Below are 17,625 nucleotides of genomic sequence, written 5' to 3' on the forward strand. Positions count from 1 at the left end.
AGGATTCCGAATTCCACCAAAGCTAATTGTGGCGATGACGGTGGCTCTGGTTACTGTCTACCAGGTAATTATCTTGATTCCGGCATGGGTTTTGTAGAGTCCAGTTAAATATCACCGACATGTCGTGAAATTTGTTGTTCTGCAGCAGTACATTGCCATACGTAATTTTTAATGTATGTCTTAGTGTAATTTATAGTTTTTCAAATTTAAGGTATAATAAAACTAATAAAAGTAGTGAGGGAGTGTACATGGGTTCATGGCGATTCAGAAATCGGACGACAATGGAGAAGAAGCTGTTCCTAAAACGTTGAATGTGTGTCTTCACGCTCCTATACTCTGCTAGCATTGAGAAGAGAGAGTGTCCTGGGTGGTGCCATTTTGAATCTGCACCACCTGTGAATCTTCATTCATCCCATGGAATATTTCAGATATTCTGCTCTCATTATTTTTACCAAGGTCATTAGTAGAGCCAGTCCCACCAACGTAATGTCTGTGTAGGCAGTCTGCTTTGTGTGCACACCAAACAGTATTAAGGTGAGACCTTAGTCTTGTGGTATTTGCCCTTCAATAACATCACTTGAGCAGGTTATCTATTTTTATTATAAATATGCGCAGGCTTCCACTCACCCCCCCCCCCACCCTCGGGGAGAGGGAATCATATATTAAAGGGCATTGAGTTAAGGGTAGGGGGGAAAATTTAAAGGATTTAAAAGGGGCATGAAGGGTAATTTCAGAGTCGTCTGTATATGGAATAAATTGACAGAGGAAGTGATTGAGACAGGGATAATAACCCCATCACACACCCCCAACATCCCCGACTCACTGCTTTATCATTTCCTGTCTATCCCCTTGTGTACCTCGGTCTTCAGTACCTAGTGCCACTGTATGGACGTGCAATCAATCCATATAAGCTGCTTGTGTATGTATTTATATTTATCTTGTTTTTATTATTGAATTCTTTATCTTGTTTTTTTTTCTGGCTGCATTGGATCCAGATTAACAATTATTTCATTCCCTTTTACACTTGTGTACTGGAAATGATTTTAAACAATCTTGAATTTAAAAGTCTCTTGGACAGGTACATGGGTAGAAAAGGTTTAGAGCAGAGGTTCCCCACCTGGGGTACACGGACCCCTCTGTTAATGGTAGGGATTCATGACCTAAAAAAGGCTGGGAACCCCTGGTTTAGAGGAACAGGGGACCAGCTTAGTTGGGCATCTTGGTTGGCAAGGATGGGCCAAATGCTGGATCTCAGACTCTATTGCATTTGTTGGTGTGTACAAATGTTTTGCCTTGCTAATAATTTGCATCCATAAGACTGCAATGGAGACAGCAAGACTTCATACAGCTCCTCATAGCCAGGCACTCTAACAGGGTTTTCTCAATTAACTAGAAAGGAACTCAGCACAAGGACCAGAGAGCACAGCCTCAATAGTAGTACATCCCTTTAGAACCGATGAGGAGGAACGTCTTTAACCAGAGGGTGATGAATATATGGAATTCTTTGCCCCCAATGGCTGTGGAGGCCAAATCATTGGGTATATTTAAAATGGAGATTGATAGGTTCTTGATTAGTAAGGGCATCAAAGTTTGCAAGGAGAAGCAGGATAATGGGGTTGAGAGGGAAAGTAAATCGGCCATGATTGAACGAACGTGCAGGCTAGATGGGCTGAATGACTTCTGCTTCTCTCTCTCTTACTATGTGTTTTATTGACTGGGGTCCTGAAAGTTGTTTTTAAATTCTCAGTGATAAATACTAGCTACTCTAACAAGTTATTGGAAAATATAGTGAAAACAAACTGCTGGCCTCGAACTTGGGTCAGGCAATGTCTGCCATACATTGATGGCTTCTTGGGTTGAATAGCCTTTATTTTGGGTGGGGTGGTGGGGGTACTGACCTCCCGATTCTGCATATGCTGGAAAACTTGTAAAAAAAAACTCTCTCTCTCTCTCTCTCTCTCTCTCTCTCTCTCTCTCTCTCTCTCTCTCTCTCTCTTCCCTTCCCCCCCCCCCCCCCCTTGAAGGTACTGATAAAGTCTGTCAGCATGACATGTGGGCTGTTTATTCTCCACTGTAGATGCTGTGTGATCCTCTGAGTTTCTTCCGCATTTTTGCTCAAAACGCTTTTTCATTTCCTAGTTTTTGAACATTGATCTTTGACCTTCTCTCTCTTCCCAAGTGCAACCTGCTTTTTATTTCCATTCTCTTTTGCCCGTGATGTTGATTGGGTCAGTCACCATGTTAAAGGTTGTGGACGGATTTGAATCTTGCATATCAACTGTCAACAGCCTCTCTCCTGGATGCATTTAGTAGTCAAGCTTTTTAAAGATTAGCTTTATGTCACACGTGCATCAAAACATGCAGGTGAAAGGCATCGTTATGACAATAACCGACTTAGTCTGAGGATATGCAGAGGGCATCTTGAAAGTTTTGCCCCCATACTTCCAGCGCCAACGTGGTAGGCCCACAGCTTACTACATCTGACCTGTACGTCTTTGGAATGTGGGAGGAATCTGGAGGTCCCAGAAAGAAAGTACAAACTCCTTACAGACAGCAGCAGAAATTAAACTCTGATCACTGCTACTATAATAGCATTGTGCCAACTACTACACTATCGCGTGCCCCCGATTTATATTTTTATTGGGCATTGGCATTGTGTCATATTTCTCTTTATGTAACTGTTCTTTTCTCCTCTGGTAGGTTGCCCTTCTGCTTGTAGTCACTGTTGTCCCAAGCCTACAGAAGATGCGAGCTGGAGTCCGTGAAGAGATATCCTACGTGCTTGAGGGATTTGGGGTCAAACTTTCCGATAAGAGGAGTGAAACTCTCAAAATTGTCAAATATTTCTTTTGGATCTTTGAAGGTATCAACTGGATTTCTACTTAGATTCTTTTTTTTTAAATAAGAGAAATAGTCATTAATGCTCTCTTAGTAGTCCCACATGGGAGTTAAATCTAATAGCAAGCTTTATAGTTGATGAAAATCTCTTGGATATACCGTACTGTGGGGAAAAACAACCAAACTCTAAAGTTGATGGCAGCTAACATTCAAAGAAATGTATCTGCTGAAATATAATGTGTTGACTGAATTTCCTTTCAGAATGATGTCAAGTAAATTTGGTGAATAAACTCATTTCTTTTTCTTACAGTCTGCTATGTGTCTGCCATCACTGTTTCCTGTTGCTTCATCCTCCTCATGTTAATGAAGTCAATGATTTTGCACAGGTAACGCCAAAAATACTTAGGTATTTGTCATTTCCTTGTGATCGGTGGGTTTGCTAACGTTTTTTGAAAATGTTTAGAAATTTATTTGAAGCAGAAAATTAAAAATTTTTAATATAATAAACCTTTTGAAGTATTTGGAAAAATGAATTTTCACCATCATGAATTTCTGTGCCTAGTTCTGAAGCAGACAATTTTCACCACAACATACTGTAAACTTCCTTCTCTTGACATGTCTGTGGGTAGCATGGTGTTACAAAGCATAATAGGCTCTTTAGCTGAGCTAATATTTATCATATTGCCTATTGAATTGCAATTGGCAAAATCATCATTTTGACTATATGGATGCGGCCAGCAAGTGAAAACGTAAGTGGGTTCCATCTACTAAATAAATACTTCATAGAATCTACCAAGGGAACAAAATTAGCTTTATAATGATCCTTATATTTTTTAGTGATTATAATGCCTAGATATCTAAAAGAATCCATAACTTTGAAAGGAGTATTATCATATATAGAAACTGATTCATTTAAAGGAAACAGTTCACTTTTATTAAAATTAACTTTATATCCTGAAAAATTTCCAAATTCATTAAATAATTTTAACAAGGCAGGGATAAATTCCTCAGAATTAGATATATAAACCAGTAACTCGTCAGCATAAAGAGAAATCTTATAAATGGTCTCATTCACAAGAATCCCATGAACATCTTTAGCTTCACAAAGAGCAATAGCAAGGGGTTCTAATATTGTTAAATAACAAAGGACTTAATGGGCAACCTTGTCCCCCATGAAAGCTGAGAAAAAGGGGATCTATAGTTATTAGTAATAACAGTAGCAATAGGAGTTTTATTTATCATTCTAATCCAATCATTAAAATTAACACCAAAACCAAATTTCTCTAAAACATTAAATAAATATTTCCATTCAACTCGATCAAACGTTTTTTCAGCATCCAAAGAGACGACGCATTGTGGAGTTTTAAAAGAAGACGAATATATAATGTTAAATAAACTCCGAACATTTGAAAAGGAATAACGACCCTTGATAAATCCTGGTTACCCAAAATATTTTCCAACTGATTGGCCATTATCTCTGACAGGATTTTAGCATCAACATTCAATAAAGAAATAGGTCTGTATGAGGCACAATCAGTAGGATCTTTATCCTTTTTAAGAATTAAAGAAGTAGAAGCCTCATAAAAAGTAGAGGGTAAATCACCTTTCACAAAAGGGTCCTTAAACATTTCCAACATATACGGAGAGAGCAATTTTCCAAATTTTTTATAGAATTCTATGGGGTAGCCATCAAGTCCAGGGGCCTTGCCGGATTGCATTGGAAAAAAAATAGCTTTATGAATTTCGGCTTCTGTAATTTGGGCATCAAGAGTTTTTTGATCCTCAACAGAAATTTGAGGAAAAGCAATCTTTTGTTTTAAAAAAAAACATTAATTTTAGAAGAATCCACTGGAAATTGGGATTTATAAAGTTCAGTATAAAAATCTTGAAAGATCTTATTAATTTCTTCATATTCCCAAGCCAGGGTGCCGTCTTTCTTATAGATTTTCAAAATTTGCCTTTTGGCCTTGGCCGTTTTTAATTGAGATGCAAGCAATTTGTTATTTTTATCTCCAAACATATAAAATTGACTTTTTAGCTTAAGCAAGTAGCCTTTAATAGGATGAATTAATAATAAATGACATTGTGATTGAAGTTCCACACTTTGTTTAAATAAGTCAATATTAGGAGAAATCACATAAATATTATCTAAATCTTTTATTTTGAAATCTTATCTAATTCTACTTTAGTTTGTTTTTTAAGCTTAGCTGAAAAAGAAATGATCTGACCACGTAAAAATGCTTTAAATGTATCCCATATGATTCATTTTGATGTACCCCCTATATCATTAAAAAGAAAAAATTCTTTTATCTGGGTTTCAATAAAGCTAACAAAGTCTGAATTTTGCAATAATGTTTGAGATAGGCGCCAAGGTGGGCGGGCAAGGATGACATCAGCGAATGCGAAAGACAAACTCAAAGGTGCATGATCAGATATAGCAATAGCGTCATATTCACAATTCTTAACACTAGGCAAGAAGCGAGGGTCGACTATAATATAATTGATCCTTGAATATTTTCTATAAACATGAAAAAAAATATTCTCTGTCATCAGGGTGTAAATATCTCCATAGTTCAATCAATCCAAAATCAGTCAAAAAGGAACTAATAAGTGACGCAGAGCGATTTGGAAGTCGCTGATTGGTTGAGCTCTTTTCAATCAAGGGATTTAAAGAACAGTTAAAATCCCCGCCCATTATCAACATATATTCATCTAAATCAGGCAATAGAGCAAATGCATTTTTAAAAAAAGGATCATCAAAATTAGGACCATACAAATTGACCAAAACAACTTTTCTATTACAAATTACTCCTTTAACAATTAAAAATCTACCACTAAAATCTGACTTTAATATCCTCCTGAAGGAACAAAATATTGGATTTAATAAAAATGGACACCCCTTTAGTTTTAATTTGAGAGGTAGAGTGGAATTGCAAACCATTCCACGATCCAAAAAATCTGTCTTGATCTCCCACCCTCATATGCGTCTCTTGGGCAAAAATTAAATCAGGCTGGAATCGATTAATGATTTTAAAAGTCTTTTTTCATTTGATAGGATGATTCCAACCATGTACATTCCAATTTATTACATTAATCCGTTTAAATACCATACTATAATTTTATTCTACTTTACACATGCGCAGAGCACATACCAAAACGGGCTGATCAAAAATGGCAGCAATGAAGAATACAACCACATTAAAAAAACATGCATGCTCCGGAACTACCCAATGGAAAAAACCCCCCTAACTCTAGCTCTAACCCCACCTGCCTCCCCCCACAGCTCAGAAAAAAGCAAGCGCCCTATGATAGAAAAACGAAGCCAAGGATTGCTCTGTCCGTCCAAAAAAAAATTTTAAAGGTTCTCTACCCCGCCCCCTAGTTTAAAAAAGAACGAAATCCACTGACCTTGTAAGAGAAACGACAAAGTCAATTTTTGTATAAATTTTTTTTTGCTAGCGGTTTGATGTTTATCTTTAGAAACTTTTTGTATGACGCATGGCTCCGGGGTTGAACACCTAATGGGTTCTTTTTTTTTTCTCACATTCTTCTTGATTTAGTAGGGTTTTCTTTCTTTTTTCTTTTTATTTGAAAATAAAAGAATTGCAATTGGCTGTTTTTAAGTTGGAAGATGATGGCAGCACTCTGAGGATCACATCTTTTGATTTCTCAAGTGCCTGCAGTACCACGCAGCCCTCATTGCTGGGGAAAGCTCCGCTCATTGCAGGTGGGCACTTCTGTTGTACCCTGGATAATGAACTACCTGACTTGCAGACCACAGTTTGTGTGGCTTCAGAGCTGTGTGTCAGACGTGGCTATAAGCAGAACTGGGGGCCACAGGGGACTGTATTGCCTCCCTTCCTGTGTACCTTGGACTTTAGATACAGCACTGAGTCTTGTCATCTGCAGAAATTCTGATGACTCAACAGAAAGGAAAGGAGCACCGTGCAAAAGTTTGGGCGCCCCAAGAGATTTGAGCTCTCAGATAACTTTTACCAAGGTCTCAGACCTTATTTGGCTTGTTAGGGCTATGGCTAGTTCACAGTCATCATTAGGAAAGGCCAGGTGATGCAAATTTCAAAGCTTTATAAATACCCTAACTCTGCAAACATTGTCCCAACAATCAGCAGCCATGGGCTCCTCTAAGCAGCTGCCTAGCACTCTGAAAATTAAAATAAATGATGCCCACAAAGCAGGAGAAGGCTATAAAAAGATAGTGTTTTCAGGTAGCTGTTTCCTCAGTTCGTAGTAATTGAGAAATGGCAGTTAACAGGAACAGTGGAGGTCAAGTTGAGGTCTGGAAAACCAAGAAAACTATCTGAGAGAATTGCTCGTAGGATTGCTAGAAAGGCAAATCAAAACACCCATATGACTGCAAAAGACCTTCAGGAAGATTTAGCAGACCCTGGTGTGGTGGTGCACTGTTCTACTGTGCAGCGACACCTGCACAAATATGACCTTCATGCAAGAGTCATCAGAAGAAAACCTTTCCTGCGTCCTCACCACAAAATTCAGCATCAGAAGTTTGCAAAGGAACATCTAAACAAGCTTGATGCATTTTGGAAACAAGTCCTGTGGACTGATGAAGTTAAAATAGAACTTTTTGGCCGCAATGAGCAAAGGTCTGTTTGGTGAAACAAGGGTGCAGAATTTCATGAAAAGAACACCTCTCCAACTGTTAAGCACGGGTGTGGATCGATCATGCTTTGAGCTTGTGTTGCAGCCAGTGGCACGGGGAACATTTCACTGGTAGAAGGAAGAATGAATTCTATTAAGTACCAGCAAATTCCAGAAGCAACCATCACACAGTCTGTTTTTAAAAAAAAAAATAAGAAAGATGAAAAGAGAATGGTTTCCACAACAGGATAATGATCCTAAACACACCTCAAAATCCACAATGGATTACCTCAAGAGGTGCAAGCTGAAGGTTTTGCCATGGCCATCACAGTACCCCCGACCTAAACATCATCAAATCTGTGGATCGGCCTCAAAATGGTAGATGGTCAAGATGGTAGCGCGATATTAATGCGCAGCAGCCTCTCCGGACTCTGGATTGGGGATTGCCAAACGTTATGTGGATTTTCTGGTGTAGTCTATTTTGTCATGTGCTTTGTTGATATCATTCTGGAGGAACGTTGTCTCATTTTTTAACTGCATTGCATTTCTGGTTTTTAAATGACAATAACAGAATCTGAATCTGAAAACAGCAGTGCACACAAAATGGCCCAAGAATCTCACAGAACTAGAAGCCTTTTGCAAGGAAGAATGGGTGAAAATCCCCCAAACAAGAATTGAAAAACTCTTGGCTGGCCACAGAAAGCATTTACAAGTTGTGGTACTTGCCAAAGGCGATATTACTAAGTACTGACCATGCAGGGTGCCCAAACCTTTGCTTTGGGCCCCCCCTTTTCCTTTTTTGTTATTTTGAAACTGTAAAAGATGGAAATAAAAAAGTAATCTTGCTTAAAATATTAAAGAAATGTGTCATCTTTAACTTCATGTCTTTTGGAAATCAGGTCATCATTTACTCACTTAGCTATGCACAGTAACAGAAATTTTGACCAGGGTGCCCAAACTTTTGCATGCCACTGTAACTTGTTTTTAAGTATTTTCCCCTTCTAGTATTTGTATATCTGTGAACTTGTAATGGTGCTGTGACACTGTAATTTCCTTTGGGATCAATAAAGTATCTATCTATGATCTAACTATTCCAAAAATAGCTAGAAGATGCACTTATACACAGTGCTGAACCAACTGGCATAACCCCACTCTCTCTAGTTAATAACATTGGCTACCTTCCACTAAAAGTTTTTTCTGTTTGTGCCCTTTATTGAAAAACATTGTGTAAAATATGTTTACATTTTCCTTGTGATTGTTGCTTATAGGTTATGATGTACCTGTGCTGCAAAAGAAGTCCAATTTCTCAAACTTCTGGGAGTTGTTCACCACCCCCATCCCCATACCCCATTCCTGTTTCCCTCTCTTACCCTATTTCCTTGCCTGCCCATCAACTCCATCTGGTGCTCCCCTCCCTTCCCTTTCTTCCATGGTCTTCTGTCCTCTCCTGTCAGATTCCCCCTTCAGTAGCCCTTTATCTCTTTCACCAATCAACTTCCCAGCTCTGTACTTCATCCCTACCCCTCCCAGTTTCAACTATCACCTACAACCTTGTACTACTTCTCCTCCCCCACCTTCTTACTCTAACTTCTCCTCTTCCTTTCCAGTCCTGATGAAGGATCTCAGCCCGAAGCATGGACTGTTTACTCTTTTCCAAGTTCCTCCGGCATCTTGTGCATGTTGCTTTGGACTTCCGGCATCTGCAGATTTTTTCGTGTTTGTGAACTTCTTCATTGTACCCATGTGTATGATAATAAACTCAACTTTGATTTCAACTGGTAAACCAGCTGACAGTGCTTCAAAAACTCTGTCTGCTTCCTTATAAAATGCCCCTAATGAACCAGCCTCTGCAAATATGTCCCTGCATGCCTCCATTTTAAAAGACAGCTTTCACATTCGTCTGATGATGGATATAGCTTGATACCTACCTTAGGTGCATTTCAAGGACCACCTCTCCTGAACTCCAAATTGTATAGTTCTATTTATATAGCTGTTTGTAATAGAAAAGTGCTTTGCCTATTTTCTATGGAGTGTCACTGTCTACTTGTGTTGAAGTTAACCACTAAATTCCTTCTTTAATAGAGAAAATCTGAAGGCCCTCTATCGAGGAGATTCACGCAAAGTCTTCAATGTCCAAAAGCGCATCAGACCCTCTCAGTCTACTGTTGTCAGTTGGATGAGCTTCACCAGTTACCAGGCTGCGTACATCGCTTTAGGTAACCAGTTTGGAAGGGTTAAAATCGGTCGTTTTCATGTTGAAACTAAAAGAATTTGGGTCAGAGCCAAGTGCAAGCCTATGTTAGATATTGCTCAGGCGTGGTGGACTTCTGTTCCCCTTTGGATATTCGGTGCATGTATAGAGTCAAGTACAGTGCTCGAACAGACCATTTGGCCCATTTACCTTAAATGTTTGTTAATGTTCTGAAGAAACTTTCAACTTGGTCACGGAACAGTTTGCCCTTCCATTCTAATCATGGCCTGAGAATTCTGTGCAACTTTACCTCCGTATTGGAATTTTGAGGGTCTAACTTATGGTGACTGATCCAAAATGAGCCATTAACTTTTTTTTTTAATTTGTAGTTTTTTTTTAAAAAATTGTGTGTATGAGAACCTTTTAGAACACCACACACAGAAATTGAACATTCACCTAGTAAGTTTTAAGGTATTATAATATTAGAGTTCATAATTCCAAGTGGTTGTGCTTTCTAGGCATACTGTTATGGCTAGAACTTGCCCCACCAACATCTACATGTCTCTGATCTTCTGCTAGTTTTTATTCTGGTTTCTGTAATATTTCCATATCTCTTTTTAATTTGGCCTTGTATTGACTTACTGCTGCTTTACTCTCCACCCCCGGTTCTCCAAGGGGCTGTTAACAGCTCTGTCAAACCACTATAGGCCCTTCATAGGTAATGTTGGGTAGTGAGTTCCAGGATTAGGACCAAGCAATGATACGAGGCAAGATGTGATCTGGGGACACTGTGCAGTGGTGTTTCCATGCAATTGCCGCCCTCTGTTTGGTATAGGTGCCTTTTTAATCACTAGTGAGATTGCTCAGCTACAGAGAGGGAGAATGTTGCCCACATTTCTGCATTATGGATGTGGACTTGGACTGTGGACTGGTTTTTTTCAGCCTTACGGATTTTCGTTTTGTGTTTTTTCGCCCAATCTTTCTTGGTTTTTTTTGTGTGAGGGGGAAGGAGGTGGGTGGAGGGTTAACGTGCTTGTTCCATTTTCATTTTTTTTTGGTGTGGGGAGGAGAGATTTGGGAGTTGATGATTGTGCTGCCTTTCTTGGCTGCGTGGCTATCTGGAGAAGAAGAATTTCAGAGATGGATGCTTTAATAATAAATAAACCTGTGGTAGAGAACCTCCTCTCACAATGTACAAAAACTAGAGCAAACTACCAGGAAATGTCATTGGCTGCAGTCTACCATCAATGCAGGACTTTTGTGTGTCAGCAGAAAAAAATCATTGCAGAGTCTACCCACCCTGTAAAAACTGCCTTTTCCAAAAGTTCCCTTCTGGAAAATGCTATAGGGCTATTAAAACAAAAACCTCCCGCCTTCTTAAAAGTTTCTTCTCCCAGGCAGTTAATCTCAACAATCGTTCTAGTTGCACCCCTGCCCAACCCCTTCTCTTACCTCAAGCACTGCACTGTAAACACTTTAAACAATTATTTATAATGTTTACATCAATGAATTTTTTTTTGCATGTAGTGCCAACGCACCACTGCAATTTTCTAATGCGTGTAAATGTATAAATTTGATCCTTTGTCCTTGAAGGATTTGAAAACTGCTACAGAAGTAGCCTAGCAGAGCAACCACAGTGTGATCGTAGACCACAATGCAGCCCCTGCTAGTGGAATGAGTGAATGAACAATGGGGAGCCCATCGCACTGAGCTTGTTAGAGCTGAACGTGGAATCAGGTTTAATATCACTGGCATGAAATTTGCTTTGGCTTGCAGGACGTGTATGTGTGTGGTGCACAGATAGTAGGGTAGCGTTCATGTGTTAGTTTGTTCAGAAATCTGATGATGGAAGGGAAGAGGCTGTTCCTAAAAAGATGAGTGTGGTTCTTCAGGCTTCTGCACCTCTTCCCTGATGGTAGTAATAAGAAAAGGACATGTCCTGGGTGATGAGCGTCACTTTTATTTTGAGGCATCACCTTTTGAAGATGTCCGTGATGCTGGGAGGCTATTGCCCATACTGGAGCTGGCCAAGTCTGCAGCCCTCTGCTGTAGTTTCAGATTCTGTGCAGTGGTCCCTCCATATCCAACAGTGATGCAACCAGTAAGGAAGAGAATATTATATCACTCCAGGTCTAACACTTGTGGATAGGTAGAGCTATTGAGAGAGAATTGGTTACTGCAGAATATCCAGTCCCTGACTAATGTCGAAGCAGACCCCAGTCTCTGACTGCAACTAATCCGGTGAGGATTTCTGGCCGGATGAACCTCCTGCTGGCTTATGGCGGTGGTAGAACTTGTCAATGAAATTGAATGTTAGTGTTTATTGCAATGCTCAGCACATAAGGTTGATTAAACAATAAAAGGAGAACTTTAATATTGATCTTATTGAAATTGTAATTGCTTTCACTTGTGAATCTTCCATGCAGGGCTCGTCATACAAGTCGTGGTGTTATACTTGTGTTTCCTCCTATTTTCCTTTCTTATCGTCGTCCCATTGCTCAACGGGCAAAAACTGCTTCTCTCCAAGGTCCTAGAGAACATGTGGTGAGTGTACTGTACAGAACCCTTCTAATTTCCTGTTCCTAAAAGATTAAGATTAAAATATTCTATAGGTGACTGGTGAAAGGAAAATACTGCATGCTTTGTCTTTGAATGCAAGACGAAGGGTATAGGGCTGAAATGTCGACTGTTTATTTCCCTCCATAGATCCTTCCTGACTTGCTGAGTTCCTCCAGCATTTTGTGTGTTGTTTTGAGTTTGATATTAGTCATAAGACACAACTAAGCCCTTTAGCCAATGTAATCCATGCCAAACTATTATCCTGCCCTAGTCATGTTGATCTGGACCACAGACCTCCATACCCCTCCCATCCCCATACTTATCCAACTTCTCTTAAATGTTGAAATCATATTGGTCGTTTTATTTACCTTAGTGGGCTACAACCTCTAAGTGACACCAGTAGGCTCCTGAATTAGCCCTTGTATGGGCTCTAGCCTCCATAGTATCCAGGACATCTTCAAGGAGCAATGCCTCAAAAAAGCAGCAACCATTATTAAGGACCCCCAGCACCCAGGGCATGCCCTTTTCTCACTGTTACCGTCAGGAAGGAGGTACAAAAGCCTTGAAGGCACACACTCAGTGATTCATGAACAACTTCTTCCCCTCTGCCATCCGATTTCCTAATGTTTATTGAACTCATGAACACCACCTCACTACTTCTTTATTTCTATTTTTGCACAACTTACTTAAATATATGTGTGTGTGTTTATATGTGTGTGTATATGTTTTCTATTATTTATCGCACTCTGCTTCAAATTTCACGACATGCTGTTGATAATAATCTTGATTCTGATTCTACTATGTTTCCTTATTACACTACTAATTTATTTTTGTATTCCTTTTTGTAACTTGTACTTACTATTTTATGCCTTGTTTGTACTGCTGCCGCAAAACAATTTTCATGACGTACCTCAGTGATAATAAACCTGATTCTGAAAGTGTCAGCTTTAGGGAAGCCACTTGTGGACACACCACCTCTGAAGGTTTGTAATTTCCTCCCCAACAATTCCTGTGCATACAGCTTAGTAGATGTTTAGGATATCACTTAACAGTTCAAATTCGGGTTTATTTATCGCATGTACGTTGAAACGTAGTGACATGCATTGTTTGCATTAACCAACGTGTAGGGGTGTGCAGAGTGTCGCCACACATTGTGGTACCAATGTTGTTTGCCCACCCACCAGAACATAAACAACAGCAAAATAAGTCTCTTTCCATCCTTCTACCCACCCACACACGTGGACAGTCCGTCAACTCCAGGACAGGCCTCTAAGACCCAGGGTTCAGCTATTTAGCTTCAACTTCCAGCCTCCCAATCGAGCTTTGCCCCCTGGATGAGCTGATGACAGGACTCCAAACTCCAGACGCGCTGACTCACCGGTCCTCATGCCTCCTGCTCACATGGACATCTGATCCCAAAACCCATGTTCCTAGGACAGCCTGACATCCACTGATGTCCTTTGTCGCCCATCCATGTCTTTGACTTTTGGGCAAGGAACAGAGGCCTAAACTCCAGTCTGACCTCTAACTCCCCTCCCTAATTGTCCCTCTGGGGCAGGGGTTCCCAACCTTTTTATGCCATGGACCACCACCATTAAGGAAGGGGTCCACGGATCCCAGGTTGGGAACTCCTGCGCCGGGAAGCCATTGGACTCCGTGCCTTCTCTCCAGCTCAGTCAGACTATGGCTAATTTGCATCTCAAGCCTCTGGATCTGTGTTGCTTTTGCACAGGGCGAAGTTTAATGCTTTGAGGTTATTTCAACTGGCTTGTGCCCTCACCTCATTTTAAAAAAAACAATCACTTCGCTCTGATGTGTGGCTTGATTTCTCTGTTGTGTGGTTTGGTTACTGATCAGTATCTACCCGTCTGAAGAAACAAGTAACAATATTGTAATACCATTCAGGGTTGTTACCCCTGAGCTGAACCCCTAAACCTGGCTGACCAGTGGACCACTCTTTGGCCTCTAACCTTTGACCTGCTTGGCATGGGTGACACTAACAAGAGCCAAAAATTAGGTCATTTAGCTCATCAAGTCACCACCATTCAATCATGGCTGATTTATTATCCCTCTCAACCCCATTCTCCTGCCTTCTCTTCACAATCTTTGACGCCCTCACTAATCAAGAACCTATCAACCTCTGCTTTAAATATACCCAATGGCTTGGCCTCCACAGCCGTCTGTGGCAATGAATTCACCACCATCTGGCTAAAAAAATTCCTCCTCATCTCTGTTCTAAAGGGATGTCCTTGTATTCTGAGGCTGTGTCCTCTGGTCCTAGACATCTCCACTATAGGAAACATCTTCTCCACATCCTCTCTAAGCCTTTCAGGATTCAATGAGGTCCCCCATTCTTCTAAACTGCAGTGAGTACAGTCCCAGAACCATCAAATGCGCCTCATAAATTAACCCTTTCACTCCCAGTGTCATTCTAGAGTACCTCTTCTGTACCTTCTCCAGTGACGGCACACCCTTTTGTAGATAATGGGCCCAAAATTCCAATTGTATTTGTCCTGAGTCTGGATCCATAGGTGGTCCCTGGCTTTTTAATAAGAATTATTAAATTAAGGGTAATTTGGTGATCTTTTTAATTAATATTTCTTTCATTTCATTAAGGCCCTTTTGGTTGGCTTTGTTTGTGGTCCTGGTTGTTCAACACTTGTTGGCTCAGTTTATCTTTCTGCAGAAGGATGGACAAAGCCTAAGCATCACTAACAGGTACAGGAGTCTTTGATTTTACATTGGTTTATTGTCATACACACCAGGTAGTAATGAAACTTTTTGCCTGTGTGGAGAGTGTAAGGTATACACAGAGGTAGTGTTGAGTGCAAAACAAAATGGTGCAAAGATCGTAGTCATAAAATGCTTACAGTGAGAGCAGAGATAAATTAGCTTTAATAGTTCAAGTTGGTAACAGAGAATGCATATATCATACAACCTGAAATTCTTGCTCTTCACAGACAACCACGAAACAGAACAAAAACCCCAAAGAATGAATATTACTTGTTATGTGTACATTGAAACTTACAGTGAAATCTGTCGTTTTTGCATGACCAACACAATGACCAACATGATCTCTGGATTGTGCTGGGGGCCATGCTTATCCACATGAGATTCCACCTTCAGGAAACTATTCACCATTATTCCTAGATCACTCTGTTCTACTGCATTCTTCAATGCCCTACCATTTACCATGTATGTCCTATTTGGATTATTCCTACCAAAATGTAGCACCTCACACTTATCAGCATTAAACTCCATCTGCCATCGCTCAGCCCACTCTTCTAACTGGCCTAAATCTTTCTGCAAACTTTGAAAACCTACTTCATTATCCACAACTCCAACTACCTTAGTATCATCTGCATATTTACTAATCCAATTTACCACCCCATCATCCAGATCATTAATGTATATGACAAACAACATTGGACCCAGTACAAATCCCTGAAGCACACCACTAGTCACGGGCCTCCAACCTGACAAACAGTTATCCACCACTACTCTCTGGCATCTCCCATCCAGCCACTGTTGAATCCATTTTACTACTTCAATATTAATATCTAATGATTGAACCTTCCTAACTAACCTTCCGTGTGGAACCTTGTCAAAGGCCTTACTGAAGTCCATATAGACAACATCCACTGCTTTACCCATGTCAACTTTCCTCGTAATCTCTTCAAAAAATTCAATAAGATTTGTCAACCATGACCTTCCACACACAAATCCACGTTGACATCATCTGGAACATGGGGAGGAAACCAGAGCACCTAGAGGAAACTCATGCAGTCACGGGAACTTGCAAACTCCTTACAGACAGCAACAAGAATTGGTGATAACTGGCACTGTAATGGCATTATGCTAACTGCTACACCACTGTAGAGAAATAGTCGGAGGTAGATTAAAGAATCTGAGAATGTGTCTGCACCACCAGGAAGAGGTGAAAGGGGTGATTGGTTCAGGGACTTACCAATGGGAGGATTGTGGAGAGGCTGTACAGGTGACCCCCGTTTTTCAAGCATTCGCTTTACGACAGCTCGCTGTTACGAAAGACCTACATTAGTACCTGTTTCCGCTAACCAGAAGATTTTTGCTTTTACAAAAAAAAGGCACCACTTTATACATGTGTTTACTCCAAGAAAGACTACCATGACCGTGAAGCCTTGTGCGGGCAGTTAGTTGTGTGCGCATGCGTGTATGTGAGTATACATGTATGTACATATGCACGTACGTGCATAGGCGTGTATGTGCACATGCGTGTTCGTGAGGATTTTGTTTTTTCTCTCTCTCCAAATTGATTTTGGCTCGCTATCTTCCCAATTTTGATAAGTGAAACTACACCGTACATACAATATTTCTACTTTATATAGGCTGTATATTTATCATATCATTCCTGCTTTTACTATATGTTAGTGTTATTTTAGGTTTTGTGGTATTTGGTAGGTCATTTTTTGGGTCTGGGAACACCCAAAACTTTTTCCCATATAAATTAATGGTAATTGCTTCTTCGCTGTACGACATTTCGGCTTACAAACGGTTTCATAGCTCTACCTTTGGATAGCGGGGGGAAACCTGTACCCTAATACTGGAATTATTAGGGTATAATATTCGGGAATTCCTGGCCTGGGGTTCATGGATCCCTTGCATAATTGTATTGGTACTTGCTGTCCATTACACTGCTGGCATTGAGGGCAATAGTGAAGGTCCTCCATCTCTGGAGTTCAGAGCTTCCTTCACCGTGTCAGTAGCTTCCACTCAGTTTTCACTGCTGTCGGTCATGCAAGACCCAGGCAGAGACTCAAGAATACCATCACTCTCAGGTGTAAAAAGATTCTTCATTGTTGTTTCTGTAACAATATTGTTTGACCATTCAGGGTTGTCAGCCCTGAGCTTGAACCCCTGAACCTGGATGACCAGTGGACTACTCTTAGTTTGGCCTCTGACCTTTGACCTGTTTGGCATGGGTGACACTAACAAGAGCCAAAGCATAAAGCCCTGACTCCAGCCAGCATAGCTCTCCGGGTCATTGGAGACTCCAAACCCAGTGAGAAAGTTGTGGTCCTCTTGGAGATGTGATATTGGTCCATGACATTTAAAAAAAAGTTTGGGAACCCTTGTGTTGATTGAACTGTTGTAGTTGTGCCACCATGGTTAACACTCTTCCCCAGTTGTTCTGGTTCCGAACTCTGAGGTGTTGGGGTATTTCATGGATCAGCTTGGTGAGAAGAGATGTGACAAAGCATGCTCCTTGAAGGGTAGTCAGTGTGACTGTTCATGATATTTCCTGGCCCAGAATTCACCCAGAAATCATGCAAGAGCTTCTAAAGTAGCAGACACAAAATGCTGGAGGAACTCGGCAGGTCAAGCAGCATCTGTGGAAATGAATAGATAGTCAATGTTTTGGGCCAGACCCTTCAGGACCG

At 40.5% G+C, this 17,625-nt stretch overlaps 1 protein-coding gene across 3 annotated transcripts in view; it reads left to right on the plus strand.

Annotated features, from left to right (window-relative positions):
* The window catches only part of stra6 (signaling receptor and transporter of retinol STRA6), a 63,076-nt gene that overhangs the window by 36,140 nt on the left and 9,311 nt on the right, over nucleotides 1-17,625 (plus strand). For all 3 annotated transcript variants that reach the window (XM_073025503.1, XM_073025502.1, XM_073025504.1), the window contains 6 exons: nucleotides 3-64; nucleotides 2,701-2,863; nucleotides 3,149-3,224; nucleotides 9,538-9,671; nucleotides 12,073-12,190; nucleotides 14,822-14,923. In XM_073025503.1, coding sequence (XP_072881604.1) covers nucleotides 3-64; nucleotides 2,701-2,863; nucleotides 3,149-3,224; nucleotides 9,538-9,671; nucleotides 12,073-12,190; nucleotides 14,822-14,923 — 655 coding nt within the window. The remainder of the gene's footprint in view (nucleotides 1-2; nucleotides 65-2,700; nucleotides 2,864-3,148; nucleotides 3,225-9,537; nucleotides 9,672-12,072; nucleotides 12,191-14,821; nucleotides 14,924-17,625) is intronic.

Source organism: Hemitrygon akajei, chromosome 21 (genome assembly GCF_048418815.1).
Source record: "Hemitrygon akajei chromosome 21, sHemAka1.3, whole genome shotgun sequence".
Lineage (NCBI taxonomy): Eukaryota > Metazoa > Chordata > Chondrichthyes > Myliobatiformes > Dasyatidae > Hemitrygon > Hemitrygon akajei.